Raw genomic sequence first — 15887 nt, forward strand, 5'->3', positions numbered from 1 at the left:
TATATTCTTACAAAGAGGATAAATTATAGACCAATTGTAATATAATATAATATAATATAATATGATATAATATGATATAATATGATATAATATAATATAATATAATATAATATAATATAATATAATATAATATAATATAATATAATATAATATAATAACAAAATGGCAAAAAAAAAATTCAGAATAGAATAAAAAGATCAAGATAAAAAAATATAAAATAAGGTCCTCTGTATGTGACCGCTTGTAAAGTTCCCATTATATGCAAAAACATTATGCACAAGGAGTTTGGTTCAAACTCAGCAGAAATGTCTCACAGTAAAACATTCATACACAGGTTTATGAAGAACATCCATTGATTCACATTGAAACTGGTAATGAATACCTGTGAAGTGGGAATGAATACATGTATCTTGGTTTCAGATTTTTTACCTTAACATTCACGCAGCACACACAAATCTTATTCAGAATGTGCAAAATGCTATATAGATACATCAGGAAAACTAAGACTCTGAAGATTTTGCGGCTATAGATTAATATTCCCATGTTTAAATAAAAGGGTCAAAGTTTAAATGATTCAGCCGGTCACAATGTGCTGCATTATTAACCAACAAATGCTGCCAGAGGTTGCAGGTCTCTGGTTATAAATCACTGCATAATTGGTCTCTGGAAGGTCATACAAGAAGAGGAAGGCCAGGAGTCTGTCTTTGCGTTCTTTTCTCTACCACTTTTGTCTTTATCTCAACACAAACAGCCCTGAATAGAGATCTCCTACTTTATTTATGAAAGATTGCATTTAACAGCTTTAAATTATTTACATTTTTATGTATCTCAAGGTGTCGACTTCAGGTTTGAGTAGTGAATACAATTTGATAATACAAAATGAAACCACATTGCATTTGGCTAAACCACCAAGTCTCGGTACAGTTAGAGTAAATGGCATCTCTGGTTTGCAGTTGTTACTAATGGTATGCAAGCTTGACGGTTTCTTTTAGTTCCAAAGCCTTATGTAACCACTTGCCAGAAATAATGCTTGACCTCATGTCACGTGGCAGTAAGTATGTCACACTGAAGTGTTGTGAAGTGGTTGTAAATAGGTGATTTTTTGCTTTATATTATTAATAAATGTTTCCCTCATGCTGATGCAAAAATCAATAGCTAAACAATCATTATAGCACTGTACTTTTTAAATACTGTAAATAACCTTAACAACACTAATCAAATCCCGGTTAAGTCACTGAATTGTTACAAGGAATATAAGTCTCAGCTCACTGTGAAGACTCCTTGATCTAGACCTTTTCAGCAAATAGTGAGTCATGACTCATAGCAAACTGAGCCATCCTCAGTGTTGGTATTATCTCACGACTGATTGGGAGAGAATATGTAGGAATATACGCGCTACTACCATTTAAGGTCTGTAAGTACTACTTAATATTTTTCAAAATAAGGATCTTATGGAAGGTTGCAATTATTTGAGCAAAAAATTCTGCTAAATATTGTGAAATATTACAACTGAAATTAGCGTTTCTATTTTAACAATTTATTCCTGTGTTGCCCAATTTTGAGCAGCCATTACTTCAGTAATCATGCTGATTTAGTGGCATTTAGGTTAGGGCAAAAACTTTTCATTCATTTCACATTTTTATGCCAACTCATAAGTTCTTGGTTAATATTCTCCTTAAACAAGCATCTAGTAAAATGGCATTATGGAAAATGTCAATCCCCTTAGTAAATTTTATAAACAGATAACAAGAGCTTTCACATAAATATTTCAGTAAGGCCATTATCTAAAGGGGTAGAGAGAAGTATGGAGAGGCAATGAAAAAGAAAGATAAATTAAAACAGCAAGATTGTCTATTATAAGAGGGAAACGTCACATAATAAACATGGTGGAGTTAGAGGACACACACAAAAAAAGACCTGCTGTGAGTCACCCAAACAGTCCTCCAGCAGAGAGATTTCTGCGGTAAAGCAGTTCATTCATTAACTGCAGTACTCTATCAGACACTACAGGCATTATTTCAGCACTTTTACTGGAACACATTTAACAAAACTAAGTAAGCTGGAAGAGATACTGACATGCTGAAGAGTGCCAAAAACAACAGCAGCCAATATGTGAGTCACTGCTTCTTCATTGCAGGAAGCCTATTAAACACCCTCCATGACTCACACTCTCTGCCAAAAATAAAGCATGTTTTCATTCAGATTTTGTTGGTCTTTAAAAATGACTAGAAAACCTAATTTCAATGGTAAAAGACTATTGAAATAAATAATAATAATGATGATGATTAAAAAACCTGTTAACTGGTTAACGGTAAGTTCCTTCAGTGTAGCTACAAGTTAAAAATATGTAATGAGACATTTCATGTAATTTTACAGAAAAATGCCATTAAATGTAGTTTTTAGAAGTTATTATTCAAAAATATAATTGACATTCTCAGAATTCCCTATGTGACAGCTCAAATTTTATTCAGTTATGTACATTTTGTTACATCTTCTGTTGTTAAATTAATGTTTATTGCAGTATTTTAAGGTCATATGTGTTACCATGATGGTGCTTTGTGTTTGTATGTACTGTATGACACTGTCCACCTTTTATTAGCTCAGCTTGTGGAAAAGCTACTTGTGATGAACTCTGATTCATCATGTGGCTTTACTTTTACCAATCTGTGTTGTTAAGGTGGCTGTTAGTATATTATAAAGGTAATTTCAGTGAATGAAATAGTTTAATCGGTAAAACTTAAAATATTGTTACCTCATTCTTTATGGTAAACTTCTGGCAACCACAGCTGCAAATGTCACTTTTTTTTTTTTTTTTTTTTTTTTTATCTGTTTACCATACATTCATTTTCAATTTAACTGAGCAACATCTTTCTCTGAATTTAAAAAAAAAAAAAAAAAAAACACCTCACAAATTCTGCGTTTCCGTAAATAATTTTATTTGAATCATCTTTGACAGCCAAGAATGACAAGATCACAGTTTGTCTACATTGCTAATACCCGGGTGCTAATGTACAAAAATAAAAACTAAAGAAAGAAAATACTGGGTGCTCACCCTCTAATATTGAAATACTTTTCTATGAAATTGTAGTTGAAAAATCTTTCAAAATGAGCTTTATAAAACTGTTACCTTCTGAGAGGTAAAATTGAACAAACACAGACACAACAGTCTGCTGGGTTAAGAAAGGACCGATCATAGATTGCAACCCTTACACATCGTCAACCTTGGACCGATCTACTCTGACAGAATAGTGAAAAGCGTGAATAGCATGTGAAGAAACTACTTAGTGTAGAGGAACCCAAGACGTGATGCATTTGAACTCACATAGCTTTGTGTTTACACCGACTATTCATGACACAGATGTATAACAATAAATACAAGGAGAAAAGAATATAAGACTTTCATTGCATTAGTAGTGCTTATTTGGCTAAAGAAAATGGAATGCATGGACAGTTTCATTCAAAAGAGGTAAAATACTATAAAGACAATAAATAATTAAAATAAATAGTGTCCTCTGTTGCTTGTCAGTTTGGACCTGAGAGGTAAAGACAGAAGTGACACACAAGGACCAACAGCACAACACAGTGCAAGTATATGAGAGTAAATGGGCTTTGTTTGCCCTTTTGATTAATACTCCAGAAGATACTTTTTTTTTTTTTTTTTTTTAAGTTATCCAATGTGTTACAAAGACATATTTTATTTGCAGTTGGTTGCTTTACTCGAAATCCAATGAACTTTGTAGAAGGACAGACTTGAAGTTGACATTTTCTTTCCCTGTACATCGCAGATTGATGGTGCTACAATGTTAGAAATCAAGGCAATCTCCTACAATACTATATGGCCCATTTAATGCCTGCTTTATTTTTCAGTAAGGCAATATTTCCACCCCATGTTTGACTCATTAGGGGTTTGGGTTGTGCTTTGTGCAGCAATAATCTCAGGTGAATGGTTTAAAATCACTTGCATGGCATTGCTGTAAGGGGCCAAATGTGTTACTGAATGCACAAACTAAAATTATGCTTGATTAGAATAATGTTACAAAACAAACAAAATCACCTTATAAGACTTAGAATGTTCATTTGAATGCTACAACTGGCCATAGACTCACTCGTAGGCACAATTAAAGGCTCTCCCAGAAGAACCATGTCACTCTTTGTAGGTATACAAACACGTGACATGTCTCATCAAAGCGTAGTGATCTCAGATGTGCTATTATGGAAGAAAATAATTAAGGCTAATTTAATAAACAGTGGATTATCAAGCTATGTCATACAGTGAGGAGATACAACAACAAACCCAAGCAAAATGAAACTAATATAGTACAGGAATGACCTACAATCATTTTAATCTCAAGAGCTCTCTCTTAGAGCAGGCACACTTTTCATTCAGTTAAACACATCTTAAAGCTAAAATATATCTCCTGGTAATACAAAGACATGTGAAGAATGTGTGGGATCTTTTGGTTGTAAGGGAAAATTTTGTTAAATAGAAAGAACCCCATGCTTTAATAATGCAGGCAAAAAATAAGTTTCTGTAACAAGGTGCGACTCGATAAACCGACAGAGCCTGAACATTTTTTAAATATAACTCAGATTGTATTTGTCTGAAAGAAGAAAGTCATATACACTTAAGAGTAGGATGGCATAAGGGTGAGTAAATAATGGGGTAATCTCTTTTAGTACTGCTCAAGTGTATCAACTTCATTTATATTAAACATCAAACATGGACTAGGCAGAACGGATTCACACTTTCTGAAACAGTGGGAGCTGTTCTGATTGGCCAGGTTTTGTGATTGGTTGCATTATGCCTTATTTAAAAGGTATAGTTCTCCCAAAAATGAAAATGGTCATCATTTGCACCAAACCAAACAAAGTGATGTTGTAATTTTCTTCTACTTATGAAGATACTTTAAAAATGTCAGGTGTTTTTGTCCACATTATTAAAGTTAATGGGATCCAAAGTTTTCAATGGGTTTTTATGAGTTTGGAACGTAAATGATTTTTTGTAAAAGATTTTCATTTTTAGGTGAACTATCCATTAAACATTAGACAAAATTGCTTGTCGCTAAAAGCCTGTCGAGTCACGCCATGTTAGATCTAAAGTCTAAAGGGTTCAAAAATAAGAAAATTAAATGAAAGGCTTCCAAAATCTTAGGTACAGAAGGACAAAAAGCCAAATCCTGTTGGGTTTTACAGACACAAAAGCAATGTACCATTGTACTATAAATGTTCAATCATTGTACCAACAAGGATCTACATTTCAAAAAGTGCAGGCAGGCTGAATCCCACTCTATGCACCAAAAATTTCCTAACTACATGAGTTTTTCTTTTACATAAACCAGAGGACTGACAAAGTGTCTGTTTGAGGCAACAAGTAGTAAACAACTTGGAGAGGATTGTAAAACATTGACACAATCTTTCAAACACTGTGTTCAGTTCACACGGAAGCTGTTCCTCAGGGGTTACAAATGTATACTGTACAAAGTATAAAAGTTCTGTCAGACCAACTTAATTCTAAATAAGATCTATCCCTGTTTTTTTCTTAATGTAGTGTACATGCAGGAGGTGTGCACAGCTTATCGTGCTATTGGTACAGTGCATGCTTTCAGTACCATGTGTCCACTGGATTTAATTTTACTCTTCCAAGCAGTTGAGGTTGGATACCATTGCTAACCTATCGATTCTAATCAAGGTAGTCACTGTAAATTAGAACTAAGGCAACAATGTTCCATATTACAGAACAGGAATCATGCAGATTAAAATATTCAAGACACAAAACTGCACCTTCAGGCCACGTACAGCAGTGTCAGCTACAATTTCAGGTAGTCAGCAGTGGAGGCCTGACATTCACTCTCATTTAGAATGACTTTTCAGAAAGATGCAAATGAAACGGGTGCCAGACTTAAACACATGCTTGTACAAGTGGATGAATACAACTACTATCTGAAGAACACACCATCACAAACAGAACGCAAAACTACATTTTGTATTAATTCTGTTCGAACACACAAACATATTGTATTCTAACTGAGATCTCAAATTTGGTCTCTCTCTTAATAATAGAAGATGCCTTTAAGTATAGCAGCGTTTAATGAAAAAGTGCAGAGCCAAATGTTGGGTTTTTATCATTCCTTTTTCCTAATCTACAATTGCACTTACTCACCATCACTTAGTAGCTAATAATACGCTAAGTAATATGCGCTGGAGCGGAGGATTCTCGGATGCACTACAATAAAACCTCTGGTAAAGCTACAGGTTACTTCTAAATTGTATAAGTGCTTTTCAATACTGGCAATATATAATTAAAGGCCTCTTATTATCAATATAAGTTTAAATAAATTCCCAATGTGGTATTTCTCTCTGGTTAAATTTGATCCTGAATAGTCCTAACTCTGCTAATACAGTACCAGTGAGTCTTTCCTCTCCAATATGGGGATTCGTTAACTGGAAATTTTACGTTAACTGTAACGTATACTTCCTTGGCAAGTGTAAACTTCCATCTAAGAAACTCACGTAATTAAGCAAGAATGCTCACTTTCTATAACTCTCTCTTAGTCATTAGTAATATATTTTATTTATTTGCCTTTTTACATGCTCCACCCTCTCTGTTCTGCAGGTACTTATCTAACTCCGCCTCTCGCTTCACGGCTTCTGGGTTGATTTTTGGGGCACCTGGAAAACATATCAGCACCACACTCATGTTGTCTCGACTACCCTGTTGAGAAACAAATAAACACAGAAAGCATGCTCAAGATAGAATAATAACAGATTACAATGTTAGAACCTCTAAAATGTCATAACCATCAAGTAAAACGTATACACATTTATTATATAATATAATATGATTTTACAAAGTAAACAATATTATTTACAAATTATAAGTTACTTAATATCTCATCACATTTTTGTCACACCACATGACATTTTACAATGTGAACTAGCTTTGTCTCCTCATAAACAGATCAAGGTTTATGATATTTTTAAAGAAACACAATCATGAGGGTCTACAGGGGTCTGATATAATTTCCTTTTTGTTGTTTTTTTCCCCTCTGTATGCTTCTGCATGTTGGTTGCACCACATGACTTAGTTTTGGAGGACAAAAGCCTTTCAAATTTTAATAAGCCATGAAGCAGGATTTTTCCCTGAGAAATGTTAATAAATTATGCCAAACAGCTTAACATTTTCTTTTCAATATTTTTTTATTTTTTTTTTTTTTAATGAGACTTTTCCCCCTCTATTTTGATATCCGGGACCATTGTATTTAATTAATTAGTACCTCTTTCCAAAATTAATTTAAATGTAGAAATTAAAAACACTTCCATAATGGTGGATTTAAGTAATTGTATGTATGAATAGCATTTTAATGCATTTTTGAACAAATTAATAGATACAAGTAAAAATGACCCATTAGCATCCAACTCGAATTGACCTTACCTTGTACAAACATGTGTCCACGATCTCATTACACACTCTCTCCAGGTCCTCTGTCACTTCCAAGCGTGAACGCACAAAATCACACAGTTCTTCGTTGGCCATGACGTCCCAAATGCCATCGCAGGCCAGCACCACAAATTCATCCTCAGCCTCAGCGCGTTCGATCTCATACACTTCTGGCTCCGGGGACACCAGCTGCTCAGTGGGGCCTTTCCCATGCACGCACTTATAGTCGAAGTCACCAAGAGCCCGGGAGACGGCGAGGGAGCCGTTGACCCTCTGGATCATAACAGAACCACCTGCGTTCTGGATTCTCTCCTTTTCCAGGGGGTTACTGGGCTTGTGGTCTTGGGTGAAGAAGTGAACGCGACCCTTGCGGCTCAGCAAGGCTCTGGAGTCACCACAATTGATGAAATAAAAATGATGAGGGGAAATCATCACACCCACCGCTGTGGAACCACTGCGGTCCGCCCCGTGTTTGCGTTCGGAAATGGCCCGCATATGCTCGTCGATCTGCAGGAAGCCTGTGCGGATTCCACATTTCACACTCTCCACGGAGGGCTCAGCATTAATTGAGTCCCCGCCCCCTGAGCAGCCTCCCCTGAAGTCTGGATTGCTGGTGATGTGTTCCAGCAGATGCTCACAACAGTAACGAGCAACCTGAGAGCCTGCGTGTCCATCGTAGACGGCAAAGAAAGACCACATGCTGAGGCTGTAAGGCAGCCCTATCACAGCTGTGTGTGCATCCTCCATCTCCACACGCCAGCCCTGCATACTGCTGAGTCCGTAGCGCAGGCCGTTCCCCTCCCCATGAGTATTATGCTTCTCCATCTTTGGCTTGTCTAAGAACGCACCCATTCTTCTTATTTTGCTCTGACACAAACACAACCACAAAACAAAGTGAGCAAAGGTGCTCCATTATGACATAAGTGACTCTAATTCACTCAACACTGACAAAATGATAACATATTGACACATCTGTTTGATATGGTATGACGATTTATATGATAAGCCACAGGTGCAGCAGGCTCCCAGTAGCAAGTAAACTGTTTAAGTTAGATAAATGTTTATGTTATTACGTCAACGGAGTAAACTTGTTTCCCTACAAACCTACTTTTGTTTAGATTTTAACCCGTTTTTTATAAATAAAAAAAAGACGCTAATGCAGCAAAATCAACAAATCTATATGACGTTACAGCAACAGTGATGTGTTTACTAATGAAGCCACTGCCCTTATCAGCATATGCGAACTGCTGCACAGCCAGATAGCATTAAGAGGCTAGCTCCTATATTTAATATACGTCAGACTGACATAATATCACTTACCCAGCTTCTTCGCGGTCTTTGCTGGAGGAAGAAACACCGAGGCACCAAAGCCGCGGGTAGGAGCCTTAATATCAGTGTGCTGTGTCAGATAGCAAACACTATAAACCAGCGTTCACAGGCACAACACCTATCAATCGATGGCTAGCCAATTAGCACGCAAACTAACGTCAGAACTGCCAGAAAACGATGACGGATTTTTTTATATATATATAAACATATGAAAAGCATCACATGCGCCCGTTAAGGCAGTCCGCAGCTGGGCGACAGGGCATTTTCTGGCTCCGGTTTTTTGTTTTCACGAGGGGGGGGGCTACCGGAGCCTCTCGCTCAGAACACCGTTTTCTCGTCCGCGCGGATGGGTTTGTTCGGGACCCGGATGCTGCAGCGCTATTACATCATCACTGCCACGCAACTGAGGGCTGGAAATAGATCCATTGATGAGAATGAGGGGGCACCGTTATGTTACAGACAGCAGTGAAACCCTTGCTGTTTATTTGACTGTGCTTAGCAGTTTTTCTGCATGTGTTTAAATGTCGTGTAAATCCGTGTAGGGTAGGGTTACCCGACAGAAACAATGGCATTTATAAATACATTAAAACATTTTACTTATTATAATCGAGTTTGACCTGTATGACTTTTGAAAACGTGATGTATGATGAAACGTATGATTTTCAAAACGCCCAAGGCACTAAATTAACATGGCAATCACCATAACCTCGATCATTAGTTCACTGACTGACCAGTCGTTACCATAGACCTTATAATAATAATAATAATAAAAGAATAAAATAAACAGTAAAGTGAATGTTTTAGGCAATATTAACGTGCCATTTGGCCACCCAAGAACACTACAGGATTCCACAGAATGCATAGTGTCTGTAAGTGTCACAATGCTTTTGTATCATGATATAGGCCTTTACAAGGCTGCACTTACTGTAATACTTATAACTGGAGGTAAATAATTAATGTCCAAATTAAAAGCTTCTTACATTAAATATATGCTGTCTGTAGGGTGACTTAAGTGTGTTGCTCATAATGTGATGTGCACTTAGGGTAAGTAGTGCTTGCTCTAAATGTCAAAAGCATTATAGACCTGAATAAGGTAACCTCCCATTAGATTGCCATTGTGATGCTAAATTGCACTGTTTCCAAGATATATATTGAAACAAATATTTCCCTAAAGCTATACCAGGCTTTTCCACTACACTGTTTATTAACGGTTATGCTGAATTATTTTATGGCTATAGAATAATGCAGTGGTTCTTAACTGGTTTTGCTTCAGGCCAGTATTTTACATTGGACATCAAAGCCAAAATTGTTTACAATACCAAAAATGAAACAAAATGCTCTTAAAAATCAGATTAATTCCTTTGACCATAAATTGCATAAGCCCAACAATATGTGACATGATATAGGCTAAACAGTAGAAGTGAAAAAAATCGGTTTCTAAACATCCATTGAACTTCTAAATGTTTCATACTCTTGGCAGCCAAGAATTTATGCACAAAAATATTTTTATTGCTATCTTAATTAGCTGCATTTTATCAGAACAGACCTGCTGCAACACATTTTTGGGTTGCGACCGACCAGTAAAGATCCACTGGAATATGTTATAAAAAGGCCACTCTTCTTGATTCTCTGACCACGTGAAGCATGTCAGATATGAAACAAGTATGAAGGTTATGTACAGAATTATTTGGATGAATGACTCAGAAACAGATGTGTGAACACCAACCACTGAATTGTCAGACTGCCAACCAAATTGCCAACCACAGGTGAAGTATCCAGAGCAACGTGCCACAACAATGGCGTCCTCTTTCCAAATTCCAGACGGTGTATTTGGACTCTGTTGTCTAAAGCAATAACAACAGCAGCTGAAAGTGAAAGTGGCAATGTGTGAGGCTAAGCAAGTGACTCACAGTTTACTGTCATCACTCTTTAAAAACATCTTCTGTCTCAGGAGATCATACAAACAGGGTAACACCCAAGAAATTAATATAAAAACATTGGCCTATTAAAAAAAAATAAAGAAAAAACGTAAAACAGGGTCATTTACAGTAAAGTCGGTATTTCTCTCTAGTTAACACACAAACTTTATCTGTCTGTTGAGTCTTGTTCTTCCAAGCTCTGCTTTTCATTGAGATCATGAAAACTGCACCTGTGTTGAACCGTTGCCTTGTTCTTTGCCAAGCAGTAATTGAAATGTTATTTCCAATCTCTCCCTTTCATCTTTTCTCCTCTCCACCTTTTCTCAAGGACAAAGGAGCCTCATTGCTATCCGTTTATGCACTGAAAAGCTCTCAATAGATACTGTCTTTTGTGTGTGTGTGTGTGTGTGTGTGTGTGTGTGTGTGTGTGAGAGAGAGAGAGAGAGATAGAGAGACAAAAAAATTACACACTTTCTCTGTCTCATGACCATGTTTTTGCATTGTGTATTATTATTATTTATTATTAAATTGTCTGCCTTTTTGCTCCTCATAAATTCACAACAAACAATTGTTCAGTCTTTATTTAGGACCAACATTAACATGTTATAAGATGCTTTATTTCATTAAAAATACAAAAATCCACATGATTAGTGAACAAAAACCCAAAACAATTATTTTAAAGTGTTTTGCCATTGCAAAACTAATATTAAGATTAGAGATTAATGTTCCATATTCAATCTTCACATGACCCCTCACTGTTGCTCCACAATGAATGTCGTTCAAACAACAAAAGGAGATATCTAAGCTCTTTTTGTTGTTGAACCCTGACGAGACCGACCAAATGGACATCACCCAAATGAACAACTACAATATTAGATCTAGTAGACTTAATGACATAAGATCATTTTTGGTCTTATTCCTGTGTAAAAGTCCTTTCCAGTGTCCTTAATTCCAGCAAAGGATTAAAATCTAAAGACACTGTGGATTATCAATACCAACTGAGCTCTGCTGTAATATGGGCCAAGAGAAATGGCACACACAAATCCATGGCCTAATTTTTACACTTGCTTATTTGCTGTAATTCTAATCTGACACAGAGAGTTCAGATGGTTTGTGCACTGAGCAGTGCAGCTGACCTTGCTGTTGACAGCAGCTGAGTTTATTTCTATGTGAAGATGATAACAACAAAACAATAATTTCCTTGGATTAACTCCCTTTGTTCTTGTCTTTCAATATCTTAAATTTCGTTTATTTTTCTGGTGGACAGTACTGTGGTTGCAAAAGTATCTGTCATGAACCACACACAAATTTTACTATAATGCTTTTAGTAGGATATGTACATGATAATGTAACATTAAATTGTATATATACATATATATATATATATATATATATATATATATATATATATATATATATATATATATATATAGGCTACCTTAGACCACAGGAGTGAAAACTTAAAATACACAAAAGTTTATCTAAGTTACGAAGTATGACATGAATTAAATAGGAAAAATAATAAGTATATAAAAAACAAAAACAAAATAAAATGTATTAAATAAACAAATAAGACTGAAAATGCTTACAAAATATACTGGGTTGCTATGATGAAATGATGATCGTTAATTCCACCTTTATTTATGACAGGAATTCCCACTTTAACTTTCAAGAGCAGTGTGTATGTTTTTTTTATATATATATAAAACAGAAGTCTGTTTTATGATTGTTAAACAATGAATTCTATGAGTAGATCAGAATTTTATCAAATAAACTTTTTTGCTAATAAGTACTGAAACACCATATTATAATTTTATTGCAAAGTTGTAGTGGAAGATAAACACCGATCAAGTCAATTTAGCTATGCATTCTTTGTATGATTTCCTTTTCTAACTGAAAATTGCTAACTTTCCTTTTTAATGTTTCTTCTTACATAATAGATGTAATGTTAACACATATTCCATCACATTGAATAGCCCATTATCCATGCACAGGAGGGAAGTGAGAGAAAACAATAAAGGAAAGGAATAAGTTAGCAATGTGCTTGAGAAGTGAAAAGTGAAGTGAAAGTGAAAGTCGTGACATTTGCCAAGTATGGTAACCCATACTCAGAATTGGTGCGCTGCATTTAATCCATCCAAGTGCACACACACAGCAGTGACAAGTGAACACACCATGAACACACACCCAGAGCAGTGGGCAGCTATATCCAGCACCTGGGGAGCAACTGGGGGTTCAGTGCCTTGCTCAAAGGCACTTCAGCCATGGGTATTGAGGGTGGAAGAGAGCACTGTTCATTCACTCCCTCCCACCTACAACTCCTGCCAGCACCAAGACTCGAACCTGCAACCTTCTAGTTACAAGTCCAATTCTCTAACCATTAGGCCACAGCTGCCCCAAGCATTGAATCGGTGGAGCATTGCTGCAACCGATTCAACTATTTACGCTCTTTATGTAAATTCAAATGAGTGGACAGCAGTAGCTCAGTCACATGTTCATATAGTCAGCTTGGCACTGCATATGTGAATTTATTTTAGACTCTCTCATTTGATTGGTCATCTGCTTCCACTGATGTTATGCTGCATAACCAGAATGGTGAACAAATCAGGAGGCTTGACTCCTCAGACTGCAGTTTCCATAGAAAGCCACTAATGCAGAAAAATGAAAGTGCACTTATTACTGAAAATGAAAGTGTAATTATTACTGATGCATATGACTGACCTGCCCATATTATTAAGCACTATCAGTGTGTATTCAAATCAACAGATGCTGTATTTCTGTCAGTGCATTTGTGCATGATTACGTGTCTACATCAGTGACATTGCACATTAATTAAATTGTAGAACAAATGTGAAAATCCATCTATTTTTAGTAATTATTATTTTCACTACACTTATCATGAGCAACTTATCAGGATTTCTTTTCAAAGGGTAGCTGATGCCACCTAGTGACAATGTGGTGGCAAATACTAAATGCAATAAACAGTATTTTTTAATAATTGAAGTGATTATTAATTATTACCTATAATAATTATCATTCTAATAATAAATAATGTGGAATGCATGATGTCTAAATGTAATAAATAATTCAACAAACAAAAAACAAATAAATGTATATGTGTTTAATACATATGAAATATGAATACACCTATAAAATGAATAAAAATACAATTTAAATTAATTACTGTATGCTTTATATGAAATATTTTTTACATGCTATTTTTTTCTTATTGTACTAATGTTAAATTAAACAACTCTTCTAATAATAATAATTGAGAAAATAGATTTTTTTAATAGTGAATTATTATGAATAAATATATAACAATACCACCCAATATAAAATGCCACATCATTAAATGTTCTAGCTCTAATAATAGTTCAGTCAGATACAAAAGATTGTCATTTCTGTTCTCCATAATTTAAATGTTATGTTGAGTGGTCCGGTATATCTGGTCAGGGTCAGAAAGATGGTTTAATGAAACAGAATGCATAAATAAATAAATCTTTGAATTCATCAGTGAAAGAGCAGTTATAATGAATAGTTTAGTTTAAATAGAGGCATCTAATGACATGAAACAAGTGAAAAAAGCCATAATGGTCCAAGGGCAGAGTAATACACCATCCACTTCTGATTTGTTCAGAAGAGATGGAGAGGAAGGTCACTGCATGCATGCTAGACTGAGTGCAGAGCATTCTATTGCTGCTGTTGTTTCTTCTATCCTAGTTTTCCATTCATTTGTGACCAAGCTTGCTTTCATTTCTTTTCTTCAGATTTCGGACTTCTTTCATATGTGAAATCTGCACTGTACTAATAATAGAACACATTTTCAAAAGCCGTCAACTGTGACAAGCTGTCTGTAAAATGCAATGTGACACAATGAAGAACAATATTTACATGACAGCAAAATTTAAGAAATATGAAAATATCTCTGAAAAGCAATGGATAATTTCCAATGAAATGACATTTTCACAATTAATAATTTTAGATTTGTCACTAAAGAAGACAGAGTTTTCTAATTAAATAACTATAATATCTTTGAAATTAGGCAGAAATTTGTTGAATTTAAACAACGCAGTAGGCTAAATGAAATGCTCTCTGTATGTAATATCTATATAAAAAAAAAATGGATTATGGTGAACCCACTGTTTGTGGACTAAGCAACTAGATGGCAATGAAAGTCATAAACTGAATAAAAGAAGAGTAAATAAAAAGAACCTGAGTTTCTTTATTGTACGTATACATTTAATATATTTACTTAAGACTGTAAAACTTTGTTTTATACAATATGTAGGGTGTTTCTTTAGCCTGAGGCACATTTGTGTCTGAAAGAGGATTTTTTTAAACGACCAAACCTGAAAGGGTCTGCTGTAGTTGCCTCTGAAACCACAAGATGACACCATTTCCTAAAAAAACTAATAAGACCCATGACTACGCACTCTTAGCGAGTAGCCTACAACTTTCAGGATAATGCTCAGATCCACCTAGTAAATTCAGTCGTGTTTGCGTTAGCTACTTAAGTATATTAAAATTCACTTTAGTTTAATCTGAATCCAATTCATAAAGTGAGTTTATTCGCTCAAACGATTTTAACAATTCCCCATCTTCATTTATTATCCGAAAGCCTTATTTTATGCCCAGTTCCAGCTCTGCGTGTCACTACGAGCTCGAGACACGGTGACGTCAGCGCCGAAACACACTGAACTACACAAGCCATTTCCAGCAGCGCGAGCCTCTGCCGGAACGCTGGGCCTGCCCAAAGTACTTCTGATAGTTACCCAGCGTCTGATCCGAGGAGTTGAACGGTGCTTTGCCTGATTTTCTTCAGTCAGTTACCGCGTCTCTCTGAAGAGCATCGCACACAGACGGAAGGCGCAAACATGTCCGTGAAGCCGGAGGCAGACTCGGAGGGCAGCTGGTACGGGGACGATTTTGAGAAGATTGACCGCTTTGGGAGCACCTCTGCCGTCCGGCGGGATGACTTGGGAGAGGAGAGGCAGATGGGAGACTGGGAGGACGAATCAAGTGAAGAGAAACAGTTTTCCAGCCATCCCGAAAGCGGCCGGCAACCGCTCCCTGTTGTCATGGAAACTGCTTCCACAGGTAATGTGATTTCAATGTACATCGTCATATATGCATCTCTTTGAAATGCCTCGATTCTTAAGTTCTCCGTGGACCGGGGCCCGGTTATCAGGGAGCAGTTA

At 36.0% G+C, this 15887-nt stretch overlaps 2 protein-coding genes across 2 annotated transcripts in view; one reads left to right on the forward strand and one right to left on the reverse strand.

Annotated features, from left to right (window-relative positions):
* Positions 1-2915: 2915 nt before the first annotated feature.
* On the reverse strand, positions 2916-9110 carry LOC109054154 (protein phosphatase 1A-like). Its single transcript, XM_042746431.1, has 3 exons — positions 8759-9110; positions 7433-8305; positions 2916-6712 (listed from the first exon to the last, which is right to left on the reverse strand). The coding sequence occupies exons 2-3, from the start codon at positions 8288-8290 to the stop codon at positions 6569-6571; spliced, it is 1002 nt and encodes a 333-aa protein (XP_042602365.1). The 5' UTR covers positions 8291-8305; positions 8759-9110; the 3' UTR covers positions 2916-6568.
* A 6050-nt stretch (positions 9111-15160) lies between these two features.
* Positions 15161-15887, forward strand: part of LOC109090920 (reticulon-1-A-like) — a 30857-nt gene continuing 30130 nt past the window's right edge. The window contains exon 1 of the mRNA XM_042746288.1: positions 15161-15786. Coding sequence (XP_042602222.1) covers positions 15564-15786 — 223 coding nt within the window. The 5' untranslated portion in view covers positions 15161-15563. The remainder of the gene's footprint in view (positions 15787-15887) is intronic.

The sequence above is a fragment of the Cyprinus carpio genome, chromosome B20 (assembly GCF_018340385.1).
Source record: "Cyprinus carpio isolate SPL01 chromosome B20, ASM1834038v1, whole genome shotgun sequence".
Lineage (NCBI taxonomy): Eukaryota > Metazoa > Chordata > Actinopteri > Cypriniformes > Cyprinidae > Cyprinus > Cyprinus carpio.